This window comes from Hypanus sabinus, chromosome 3, assembly GCF_030144855.1.
Source record: "Hypanus sabinus isolate sHypSab1 chromosome 3, sHypSab1.hap1, whole genome shotgun sequence".
NCBI classification, from domain to species: Eukaryota; Metazoa; Chordata; class Chondrichthyes; order Myliobatiformes; family Dasyatidae; genus Hypanus; species Hypanus sabinus.
In genome coordinates, this window is record NC_082708.1 from 71406581 (window position 1) to 71419450 (window position 12870).

The 12870-nt window shown below is 41.1% G+C and overlaps 1 protein-coding gene across 2 annotated transcripts; it reads right to left on the reverse strand.

Moving 5' to 3' along the window:
* Positions 1-2435: 2435 nt before the first annotated feature.
* Positions 2436-12137, reverse strand: LOC132391434 (G-protein coupled receptor 83-like). Of its 2 annotated transcripts, XM_059964619.1 has the most exons (4): positions 8990-12137; positions 7448-7573; positions 5687-5820; positions 2436-4558 (listed from the first exon to the last, which is right to left on the reverse strand). In XM_059964619.1, the coding sequence occupies exons 1-4, from the start codon at positions 9368-9370 to the stop codon at positions 3934-3936; spliced, it is 1266 nt and encodes a 421-aa protein (XP_059820602.1). In that variant the 5' UTR covers positions 9371-12137; the 3' UTR covers positions 2436-3933. The 2 variants fall into 2 exon arrangements, with proteins under 2 accessions (XP_059820602.1, XP_059820603.1); XM_059964620.1 differs by lacking the exon at positions 7448-7573.
* Positions 12138-12870: the final 733 nt, after the last annotated feature.

Below are 12870 nucleotides of genomic sequence, written 5' to 3' on the forward strand. Positions count from 1 at the left end.
GTTCCAAAATCTGCAGACAAATCATCGTAAACTCTATGTTGTCAACATCATCCCCGTCAGAAACTGGAAAAGGAAATGTGATCGTGTACAATCATGACATATACTTAACATGCCAATGAAATAGAGGGCGACAACCTTTTGTGCACAGTTTAAATTTCTTTGTGCACTAGTAGCAAAAGACGTGCATGCACACATGCACACCTCAGAGGGAATATTACCCTCATTATTTTCTAAAGACTGCAGTAAGTGTATCAAGCAGGTCTGCTCTTCTTGAATCCATGCTGTGTCTGCACAGTAGAACCACTATTTCTTCCTTAATGATGGGCTCAAGCATTTTCCCAACTAGAGACATTAAGCTAATTGGCCCTCAGTTACCTGCTTTCAATCTATATACTTTTCAAATCAAATGGTTCAATTTAGTTTCAGAGAATGCATTCAGTATATGACCTGAAATTCCTACTCGTGACAAAGACATCTACGAAACAGGAACCACAAAGAAGGAATGACAGTAACTTCAGAACCACCAAGCTCCTCCCCCACATTCTCCAGCAGAAGCATTGACCCTCCCACCCTTCCCCCTGCTTGCACCAGCAGAAGCCCCAGCCCCAGCCCACACCCATGCAAGCTCCCAAAGAGACCTACATCTACAGTCCATCAAACACTACAGTCTACCCCAAAACTTCAGTATCTTAGACAGGCTTTCTCTCTTTGTATTTCTGTAAGCTAAAGATCATGCAAGTAATAAGACACGCTTAATGGAATTTAACAGTGTATTCAAAACAGCAAGGCTTTCCAATACAAAGCTTGAACATAATTTTACATTGAGCCACATTAGGAGATAGTAGAGCAAAGTGGGAGGTTTTAAAATGCATTTTGGTGGAATTAGTGAGGTAGAGAAGTTCATAAAAGGAATCCCATGTCTCAAGTCCTTGCCAGCTGGAGGAGTACAGAAGCAAGACAGGTTGGCTGTTTGTGTGGTATCACAACAACAAGCATAAATTTAACATAATCAAAACCAAGGAACTGATTGTGGTCTTCAGGAAGAGGAAGTAGGGAAGGCACATGCAAATCCTTACTGAGGGTTCAACAACGTAAGGAGTGAGCAGCTTCAAATCCCTGGGTATCAACATCTCAGAAGATCAATCCTGGGCCCAAAATGTTGATGCAATCATGAAGAAGGCATGCCAATGGCTGTACTTCACGAGGAGTTTGAGGAGATTTGATACATCTCCAAAGACTAAAAAAATTCTACAGACGTACGTGGAGAAGATTCTGACTTATTTCCGTCACCACCTCATATTGCAGTTCCACTCACAGCAGGCTGAGCAGCGTTGTGGGCTCAGCCAGTTCTATCAGAGGCACAAGCCTCCTCACCATCGAGGACATCTTCAAAAGACTTTTCCTCAAGAAGGCAGCATCCATCATTGAGAAAACTCACCACCTGGGACATGCCCTCTTCTCATCATTACCATCAGGGAGGAGATACAGGAGTCTGAAGACCCATACTTAATGTCTTAGGAACAGCTTCTTCCCTTCTGCCATCAGATTTCCAAACAGTCCAAGAACACACTGCATCATTATTCCTCTCGTGCACTATTTATTTATTATTGTAACTCAGAATTTTTTATTCATTGCACTGCTGCCAAGGAACAACAAATTTAAAAACATATACAGAGCTTAGGAAAATAGAGGACTGTGGGTAACCCTAGGTAATTTCTCAGGTAAGGACATGTTCAGCACAGCTTTGTGGGCCGAAGGGCCTGTATTGTGCTGTAGGATTCCTATTTTTCTATATATTAGTGATAGTAAACCTGATTCTGATTCTAATTCACCTGAAGATATTGTGAAATAATAAAGCAAAATCTGAGACTAGTAACAGAGAATCGTAGATATCTCAAGAGGTTGTTGATCAAGGAATGGTTACAGACCCGAGGAGGGACAATACTATGGAAGCATTTATAAACAAGGATAAGAATTTTAAAACTAATTTTAAAACTAAGATGAAGTTCAAACAGAGACCACTATAATCAGCAAGAATACTGTTTATGATGGTGCTGAAGATATGAACAGCTGGGTGTTGAATAATAATCTCATCAGACTTAAGTCAAGTGCCTTGGTGTGGTCACACCTGGAGTCAGCAAAGGCACAAAAGATCATCAGTTATCCATAAGTAAACTGATATATGCTGATGTTTATAGTCAATATCCACTGTAAATAGCTTGCTTAATGGACACCCCTTCAATGCTTCATTATCTTTATTACTTTGAAAGAAAAAATGATTTCAAAATAGAATACTGAGACAAAGAGTTAGCATGTTAAAACATGGTCCGAGCCTTAAATAAGTGGTTATGATTTTAAAGATGCACTATATCTGGAGCCATTAGTGATATTAACTAATCACAATTTCTATACTGGTTAACCAATATCCTCTGCAGTCAACACCAATTATTCAAAAAAAGTACAAAAATTTAATGAGCAGCTTTTACGCTTTTCACTGGTTGGAATTTTTATTTCAAGTGTGGATAGAACAGCACTTATTTACAGTTTTATAAATTATTAAAATATCTATGAACAAAAATTTCATACCATAAAGAGGTTCAACTTCGATTATAGAACAAAGTAGTCCACTTAAATACAAGCATATCACAATGCCTGGTGTTTCTGTGAATAGACTCTACACATTCACAGATTGATACATGGTGCTCCCAGAACATGTAATCAGGTCTTGAGGCAGAGGTCAATTGGTCTCACAGGATCTTCATAACATTGGAATGAATTGATAAAAAATGCACTGAGCCCTGTTGACCTCTATGCCTGAGTTCTCAGATCACACCACTGGCAAACAATCCTCTCCAGTTCCAGCAAATTGGAAAGTGTGCCATAATGTTGAATGCCTGTTTAAAGACTAAGCAGTTTGACTTTACATTAATATATTCAGTAGTGTCTATTCCTCTTATGACTGTGCATTCTCTTGCATATAATTGCAATTCAAGCTAACTGTGTCACATCTATTATTCCTACAAGACACCATTGGAAGCATCTTATATATTTGCAGTCTTTATACTCATATCATTGATTAGTTGTTTTATTCTTTATATACTTAAAAGCTCAGTCTTAAAGGCACTGACTACTCCACAAGTTTAGCAACATAACGTTTGATAAAGTGGTCATTAAGCTATCAAGTCCATGCCAGCTTCATGCAAAGTAATCTCATCAGCCCTATTACCATTCTCCATACCTCCTTGTAGCCTGCACCTTACTCTGTCTCACATTCCTAGCCATTTCTTCTCGCTTCCTTTTTGTTGCTACCAGCACTAGGGTTGATTGATGGTGGCCAGGTAAACTACCAGCTCATCTTTGGGATTTGGGAGAAATAGGAGCACCTAGGGAGAAACTGCAGCACCCAGGGGAAACTGGAGCAAATGGGGAAACTAGAGAGAACGGGGAAAGCAGGAAATTATTGAGGAATGTGGAGAGCTGAGGGAAAAAACTGCAGCACCCGGGGGGTGGGAGTCACAGTGTGTGTATGATAATTCCAGAGAGATCACATTTGAAGTCAGTATTGAACTGAGATCCCTGGAGTTGAGAGGCAGAAGCACTAACCACTGCACTGCACTGGCACCACCAATAATATCTTCCGATCCTGTCCTCACCTAACATACGTCCCCCTCCATGTAGGCCACTGTCTCAATCTGTCTCCTCCTCCCTGCACGACGAGGCTAATTAATCCACGAGCTCATTGGTGAATGTTTTAGAGAAATGTATGCTATCATGATTAAGACAATAGATAAATGAAGTATTATTTTCAATATTGCCAGCTTGTCAATAAAGCACAAAAAGTCTGCACAAAGTCACTGTGATAGATCAGCTCCTTAGAACCATACATATTACTTTCTCATAAGATGATGGCAGAAATGGACAGATCTCCCATTTCTAGTTCATAGCTACGACTGGCTCAACTGAGGAAATGTCTGTCTTTCCTGACTGGATGTTACTGTTTGAGTGAAGACTCTGAGGATCTTGTCTCCTCTTGTAGTTACTCTCTTCTGGCCAGGCTAATCTGTAAGAGGGGACCATAGAAGGGAGAATATGCTCCTGCACTTCATGTTCTCTTCTGAATATATTCAAGAGTGATTTAAGTTCTAAACGAAAACTTTCATTCAACCAGCAATAGATAAATGGGTTATAGCAAGTGCTACTCAGGGCAAACCAGTGAAATGCAAAATAGAGAGCATTGTTTGTATGAATTATTTGACTAGATATGAGGACGACATAACAATTAAGCGGAAACCAGCAGACAGCAAATACTACCACAACCAGCATCAACATTTTAATTGTCTTTTTCTTCTTCCGTCGATGTGCAAAGTACTGCTCTGTGGTTACATCTCCAATTGCATTGCGAAACCATAACTTTTTGGCCACAGTAGTGTATGTGACAGTGATGATTAAAAGGGGCAGCACATACAACATCATAAATGTGGCCAAGTCCAGGTACTTCCAAAACAGATCTGCCGGCTCTGGAAAGTTTGGGACACATAAACTCCGAATTTTTTCCTTACTGGAAATGAAAACAAATGATTATCAATGGATTAAAAAGTTTATAACAAAATAAATCATTTTAAGTGAGCTGTCATACATTTAATAACATTTTGTACATTTTACTTGACATTTTCCTTGCATTTTCTACAACAGCCAGCAATAAATAGTTCGATTATCAACACTAACAGTAATTCTTAACCAAATCCTACTCACCATGTCTTATGATGATAGATTTTTTTTTAAGATACAAGGAAAATGTGACTGGATTGAATGAACACGTTAATTTGACATAACTACATCATACTCCACAGAAAATAAGGAAAAGTAAGCCAATTGGGAAATCTGTTTGAACATCCAACTAATGTTGGGAGTTAGATTACACAGTTTATGAAGACCTGGCATTGAACTAAATGTAAAGAATATGTTTACACATCTTCCAGAAGCTCGGGCGTTCCAGGTGCTGCTGGCCAACGAAGATACCGGAGCTGTCACACTCTTTATCAGCTCTGACCGTTTCTAATGCTGAGAAACGCGACAGCTAATTTTCAGATCCCATCAGTAACACAGGCTGGCATGGTCATTTTCTGAGACATTGACTGAGAAACAAATACTGACTAATACACCGGGAGAACTCTGTTTTCATCGCTGAATAGCATTAGGAGGTATTTTGTTATCACCGGAGAAGATATGATGATGCCTCATTCTGTGTTTAGTCTGAAAGAGGGAGTAATTCCAATCATTGCTGTACCGAGGTGTCAGCATGGGTTGTATGTTTAAACCTGTGACTGCAGAGGACAAAGTGATTATCAGATTCCTAAAGGAAAGTAACTGTTTATGCAACGGTGAGTTTCTGCTGGCATCAGAAAATAATAGGGTTGTGACTACTTAATTCTGGTTACTGTTTCTCCCACAAACGCAGACCAGGTGAACACTCCCAGCAGTGGAAAGCTTTCGGGATCAAAACTCGTCAACCTCTTCCCAAATAGGCTCGGTGTAAAATATGTCAGGTCACAGCTTCATATAATCGTCAGTGACGTAAGGGAGACCAGTGATTTGAATCTAATTTTATACTTAAAAGATCTTTTGGTACTAAAATACAAAAGGTACGCAGGGAGCCGGATCTCGATAATAATTTCTACAAATATACCTGTATTCAAATTTGAAGAGCTTCTGATAGATGGCATGAGGAAGTGAGAAACAGCTCGCCATAATCCAGATGATGCTGATATACAGTACCCCCTTAGCAGTTGACATGCGTGCTTTTAACGGATGCATAATAACCTACAGAAGATAAAAAACATTAACTTCTAACACGGGTAATGATCCAAAGCAAAACAGCCTGCCATCACTCATACTGATGCGTTATCAGTTGATAATTTACAAACATTAAACGTTGTGTTTGAGTTTGCTCTGTCCAGTAGCGGATTGCACTAGTTAAGCGAAAGCTACAGATAACGTAACAGAGATGTGGGATTTTGAAACCGTTGATATAGCTATCGTTGCCCATACAGTACGTCAGGGGCCATGACTTCCCTCGCGTTTTGAAATTAACTGCAGATCTCAACGCAATTTCGGGAAGGAGATTCCGCGGAAATCTCGGTGGATTTAAAACCGCTCGCTCACGCGGTGTAGCGAGTTGAGATAATTTTGTAAGTGGGCGGCAGAAAGCGTGCGTGCACTGGGCTCCCTCCGCCTTCTGCTCCGCTGCATTCCAGTTTCAGGGCAAGGTCTCGAAGCTTTGGCTTTATTTGCAGCCTTGAAACAGAAAGAATATGTCAGCCAACATCAACCCAAACAGCTGCCGCAGAGCCCCAGTCGGACTGCGCTACTGCTGCGTAACTGAATTTAATTGGCTGACGTCCAGAACGATTTATATGCTGGGATATTAGAAAATAAAACGTGGGAATGAACAAAAATAAAAAGGGAAACGAGCAAGGAATTTAAAATCAACAACTACCGAGTCGCTATGCGCTTTTGGATCCGATTTTGTTATCAATAACCGCTGAATTGTTAACAGAAAAATATTGCTATTAACTAACATCGATTCAAAAGAACTCAGAAATATCCCGCAATGTTGAACCTTGCATTTGTTATCAGGACAAGATATGCAAGGCTCGGTTGGTGAGACGTTCGAGGGACGGGGTTCAGGTTGTGGACGGTGTTAACTATGTTGCCCAAGTTCCAAGTTCGGAACAAATTAAATGTTTTTAAAGATTTCCTTTGTGTTTCGTTTCGCCACTGGGTAAAAATTGTCTTATGGTTCAATGTGCGCTTGATAGCTTCGAAGAGATTGAAATAGGGATTCGACTGAGTGAGGGCCAGTGAACTGCGGGGACCGGCCATCTTTCGAAATCACTGCGGTGTTTTGGGAGGTTTGCCGTTGCGCTCTAGCTCCCGATCTCAGATCACAATGTAACTGCGCACAAGAGGAGACCTCTGAAGTAGTCTGCCACCGGGTGCGGGGTTGCTTTGTGTGGTCGCGACTGAGCCTGGAGATCAGATAGGGAGCGTGCTGCCTCGGAAGGCGCTGCACTCGGCTACAAAACGTGTTTTTATCAGATTCATGGGAATTGAGAAAGAATAGAGAGCTATGGGAAATGAACAGATATATGTGCATATATTTTGTACATATATGCACTATATACATATAGGAATACACACGTGTATATGTATACATACAAAACTCTACTGTCAATGCAAAACAAACATCTAAAGGCAGTAGCTAACATCAGCCTTGGTCAGTTTTCACGTTTGCTGAGTGAAGTGACACTTCTAACGGTAATTTGCTGGGGGAAAGAGTATCAGGTTCACGTTTGTCTCGGTGGCTGTGCGCTCTGAAGAGCTTCAGAAATGACAATGGGCGTCCTGGGCAGCCGGGCTGGACCGTTGTGGATGAGCGGCCAGTTACCTGATGCCTGTCCAAGGCGATGGCTGTCAGAGTGAGGGTGGACACGTGCAGGGAGCAGTACTGGGCAAAGCGGCTGATGTGGCACATGACCGTCCCAAAAACCCAAGTGCTGTTAACAAACCGAACCTATCGATGGAAAATAGAAGAGGATCACTCGTGTAGCACTTCAAACACTGTAAAATAAACGTACACTAAACAATACAGTTTATTACCCATTAGCGGCTACTGTATGTTGACCACATGAGAGGCAAACGTACGACGATGGAACAGGCTGCCAACTGGATGTATTGCATCACAGTCGGTAACAATGCAGATTAGGGCTAAGGCATATCGTGCTGATAAAATTTAACAGGCAAGGCTGCATCTGTGGAAAGAGGGACAGAGTTTACGTTTCCGGTCAAGGATCTTTCGTCAGAAATGGAAAAGTGAGGAAATAAGCCCGTTTTGAGCCGTTTGTGTATGTGGCCGGGGGGTGGGTGGTGAGGAGCTGGGGGTGGACAATGCTAAGGGAGGATGTCTGAGTTAAGATGGCCATCAAAGTTGTCCAGGCGACACAACTCTACGCGCCACATCCTCAAATACACGAACAGTTCAAAACACCCAGAACGTGTTGAACCTGTGAGATGCAGGACAGGGGATATACCCGGAAAACAGGCAGGATCTGCGGAGAGAGAGAAAGCGAATTAACGTTACGGGTGCACGACCTCACGTGAGACGTGGCCAGTTCTAACACAAACGGGAAAGACTGGTTGACTGAAATTGCTGAATCTATTATCTAGAAGCTGCAAAATACCGAGAGAGCACAGCTTTATTTGGGCAATCCAAGTGGTTACACAAATGCAAAATCTTTTGACGTTTGACGTCTCCGTACATTGCAGGATCTGGATGCACAGCTGGAGATAGAGGTGCACATTTTAGGACATGGTCAGAACTTTACTGTTATCAACAACATTTCCACATGGATTGGATCCCATTTTACTTGGGCGAAATATAGAAGAAATTATAAAGACATATTACAATCTAGGAGCCGGTGTTGGGCAAAGCCAAAGACGCGACTTACGGAAAGTATGAAAGTAGTCCTCCGCTATTGCTTTTACTCGATGCCTGAGATACAATTATATTTATCTCAGTTTCGATTTGTACTAGCATGTTTCTGAAGTATTTTTTGTTTTACATTTGGCGCACACTTGCATGACAGTTTTTCGTAACTTGAAGAGAAAGCACGCTCAAAAATAGAAACCAAGCCTGCCTGCCATTGGATGTTTCATACTTGAATATGCCCCATTGAAGCAGCATGCTGAAGGCTTTTATTCGGAATCTACAAATGCACGAGCAGTTGGGTATAATATTTCATAGAAAACCTACAAACTCCATAATGCACTTTCTTTTTTTAAATAGAGATCGTTACACAGGTTAGGCGCCCTAATACGCGTGGGTGTGTTTTGCATTTCTGACTTCATATAATTTTCGGTGGAATCAAGCGATGAAAGAGATAAAGTTCAAACATTGTACCCGCCCTCCAATAAATAATTTTAGTCTTACCAGTGTAAAAGGAGTGTTAAGAAGAGTTATCATGATATCCGATACAGCGAGATTAACAATGAACAGGCTGGTGGCAGAATGCATCCGTTTGTTCTTTATCACGACCTGGCACACAAGAACATTTCCAAAGAGGGAAATCACTATAATAACCGAATATGCTACGATTAGCAAAGCCTTGACGGTTGCATTTTGGGACTCGGCCTCATACTTTGCCGACCCCACAAAGCTCTCCCAATCGTCCAGAGTAAAGTTGCCCCAAGGAAAGAAAGCCGACCTGTTAGCCATTAAAGGCAGTCCGGAGAAACTGATGTTAAGTAAATTGTCTGATCTTTGAAAAGCTTTGTTTGCGTAAGGAACAGAGAGCCACATATAACGGGTCATTGTGATGCAAAAGAAATGTACAGACACTCTCTGGATTTATAGCACGTCAAATCGTGGCAAAGTTGCTGTCTGAAAAGTTGCAGCGGCACTGTCATCTGCCCCGTTCGGTCTTAAATAAGAAACCGATTTGAAAGTCAACCCGTTGGCAGCGCTTTTAGAAAGTGCATTCAATTTGACAGGTACTGGAGTGTGCTTTTGGTCACACTGAGCCAATACCTTCCAGCCGCCGAGAGACTACTGTGCGAGCTCTTTTATATATGAACCCAGCGGAAACCCACGCACAGGGTGACACGTACTGTAACCAATTGATGCCTTGGCTCCTATAACATGGTGACGTATTTTCCTCGTCAACCATCGCTTTTTGTTTATTGAAGATTGCATAGCATCACCTTTTGTTTTATTTTCCCTTCAATGCACTAGGCATAGCTCAGTCAGAGAACTGACTCTTTAATTCTTTAAGTCTTCCCTTTGCGATGATTTGCTTTACATTCCGCCGTCCCTTAAATTTTCAATTTGTTGTGCTCAAATTATGAATTGAACAAGCAGAATTATTCTTGCATTACCAGTAACTTTTTAAACAGAGTAGCACACCCTTTTCTTGCGCTTTCTGTGTCAATCTACACTCAGTCGCCAATGATATTGCTCTCAGATATTTATTTTAAGTAGCCATTCAAGTTTATCTTCCTCTCTAGTAATTTTATTCATTAACTCAATCTGCTTCACTGTAGGATGCGGACGACGTCAACGTCATTTCAAAACGGCATAAAACCTTCATACAAATGACTATCGACTTGACCTAGATTTTTTTAAAAGAGTAATTATAAAACCCGGGAGTATTTCGATTTAGTATTCCTGGATTGCTTGCAAGTAACCTTTTATGTTCATTAATGCCTACCGGTTGGCTTGCGTGGGATTACAAGAGGGATTCTTTATTTTTCTTTAGACTTCTTCGTGACTGCGTTAAAGTTCGGGAGTATTATTTGGATCTACCAGAGACCAGACCGTAGAGGCTGTGGGGAGACAGAAGAGACTGCAGATGCTGGAATCTGGATTTAAAATAGACTGCAGATGCTGGAATCTGGGGTGAAACAAATCAAGTGGCTAGAGGAACTCAACGGGTCAGTCAGTAGCTGTTGGGGGGCATAAGGGTAGTGGATATTTTTGGGTCATGAACCTGCATCACTGTGTATGAGAAGGAGGTGAACAAGGAAAGGGACTCTTGAGGTGCAAGGATTTCATATACTCAAAGAAAAAGAGCACAGAAACAGGTTCTTCAGTCCATCATGTCCAAGGCAACTCTTAAGCACCCATCTATACTAATCCCCTTTTTCAGCACTTGACCTATAGCTTTCATGCTTTGGAAATTCAAATGCTCCTCCAGATATGTCTTAAATATTGTGATTGTACCTACCTCCACCATTACATTCCAGACTCCAAACACTCTCAAGTGAAAATAATCTTCCTTTGACACCCAGCCCAAACCTCTTACTCTTACCTTTACTCTGTTTTGATACTCCTCTGCCATGGGCAGAATTTTCTTATTACCTAGACTTTAACCAGCATGATTGTATGTACTTCAGTCAGCTCCCGTGTCTGTCTCTTCCACAGAAAGAAACAAAACCGAGCCTGTCCTGTTTTTTTTTCCCCCATTATAAAACACTCCATTCCAAGCAGCATCCTGGTGAATCAAGTGTGTACAGAAAATTCACATGTAATCTGTCAAACACAATTGCACACCATACTCTATCCACGTCCAAATTATGACTGTGCTCTGGTTATTTAAGGTGTATTCCATTCACCTGTGCTGCTTCCTTCAGGTATCCTTGGATTTGAACACTTAAATCCCTTGTTCCTTAACAATCCTTAAGTTCTGACCATTCATTGGGTTTATTCAAGAATCATTGGTCATCACACATTTAGGAACTAAATTCCTTCCAGCATTGTTCTGCTCATTTTACAACCTTGTTCTGTGGAGTAAGATTTACCCTCCTCTGTAGTAATAATACACCAATATTCATGTCATCTGCAAACTTGATAATCAGTTTGCAGATGAACACAAAGATTGGTGGGGTTGTTGATAGCCTAGAAGATTGACACTGATTGACTGAGTTCAACCTGGACAAGTGTGAAGTGATTGATTTTGCAAGTTCAAATTTGAATGCAGAATACAAGGTTAATGTCAGGATTGTTAGCACTCTGGAGGAACAGAGAGATCTTAGGGTCCATGTCCATAGATCTCTCAAAGTTGCAATGCAAGTTGGTAGGATTGTTAAGAGGGTGTATGGTATGTTGGCTCCATATAAACAAAATCCTGGTTAGATCATACTTGGAATAGTGTGTTTATTTCTGGTTGACACAATATAGAAAGGACGTGGGAGTTTTAGAGAGGCTGCAGAGATTTACCAGGATGATGCTGGGATTCGTGGGAATGTACTATAAGTAAATGTTGAGTGAGCTAGGGCTTTCCTCTCTGGGGTGAAGGAGGATGAGAGGTGACAATAGAGGTGCACAAGATGATTAGAAAAAGCAGATAGCTAAAGACTTTTGTCCCCCAGGGCAGACATGGCCAATACAAAGGGACATAATCTTAAGGTGATTGGAGGGAAGTATGGAGGATGGCAGTTTTTTAAAATTATTTTTAGTGGAAATAAATAAATGGATGACATTAAATTTAGTAGAAAAGCAAATTGTGCAGAGGATGTGGAGAGTCTGCAGATAGATATAGATAGATTAAATAAGTGGGCATGGATCTGGCAGATAGAGTACACCATTGTTAAATGTGAATTCATCTGCTTTGGAAGGAAATATAGAATATCAGATTATTATTTAATTTTAATTATTATTATTATTATTATTATTATTGTAGCATGTTGCCATTATGAAATACTTGGGCGTGTTTCTTTGCATGAACCACAAATTATTGATTTGCAGGTGTAACAGGTTATCAAGAGGGCAAAATGTAAAGTTGTTCTTCATTGCTGGAGGGATTAAATTTAAGAGCAGGGATATAATGCTGCAATTGTACAGGATACTGGTGAAGTCACACCTAAAGTACTGTGTGCTGTTCTGGTCTCCTTATTTGAAGTATGACATACTGGCTTTCGAGGCGGTTCACCAGGTTGCTTCCAGAGTTGAGGAGGTTAACCTTTGAGGGGAGATTTGGTCACCTATGGTTAGGCTCAGAAGAATAAGAGGGGATCTTACAGAAACATTTAAAATGGTGGAAGAGATAGAGGCAGGAACGCTGTTTCCACTGGTAAGTGAGATTAGTACTGGTGGGTATAGACTCAAGATTTGGGGGTAGGATGGAGATGAGGAGGAACAGCTTTTACCAGAGAATAGTGGACCTGTGGAATTTACTGCCCAGGGAAGCAGTGGAGACTTTCTCATTAAATATGTTTTAGTATAGCAGGGGAATTTGAGGTTTTGGGGAAAAGGCAGGTAGGTGGAGCTGAGTCCATGCCTAGATCATCCAGGATGTCTTTGAATGGTGGAACAAG

Excerpts from the sequence above, each read along its gene's own strand:
- LOC132391434 (XM_059964619.1), bottom strand. The coding sequence starts at position 9,370 with ATGACCCGTTATATGTGGCTCTCTGTTCCTTACGCAAACAAAGCTTTT. Across the intron at positions 5,821-7,447 it reads TCGCCTTGGACAGGCATCAG|GTTATTATGCATCCGTTAAA; the intron begins GTAACTGGCCGC and ends TATCTTCTGTAG. Across the intron at positions 4,559-5,686 it reads CTCTTCAAATTTGAATACAG|TAAGGAAAAAATTCGGAGTT; the intron begins GTATATTTGTAG and ends TTTCATTTCCAG.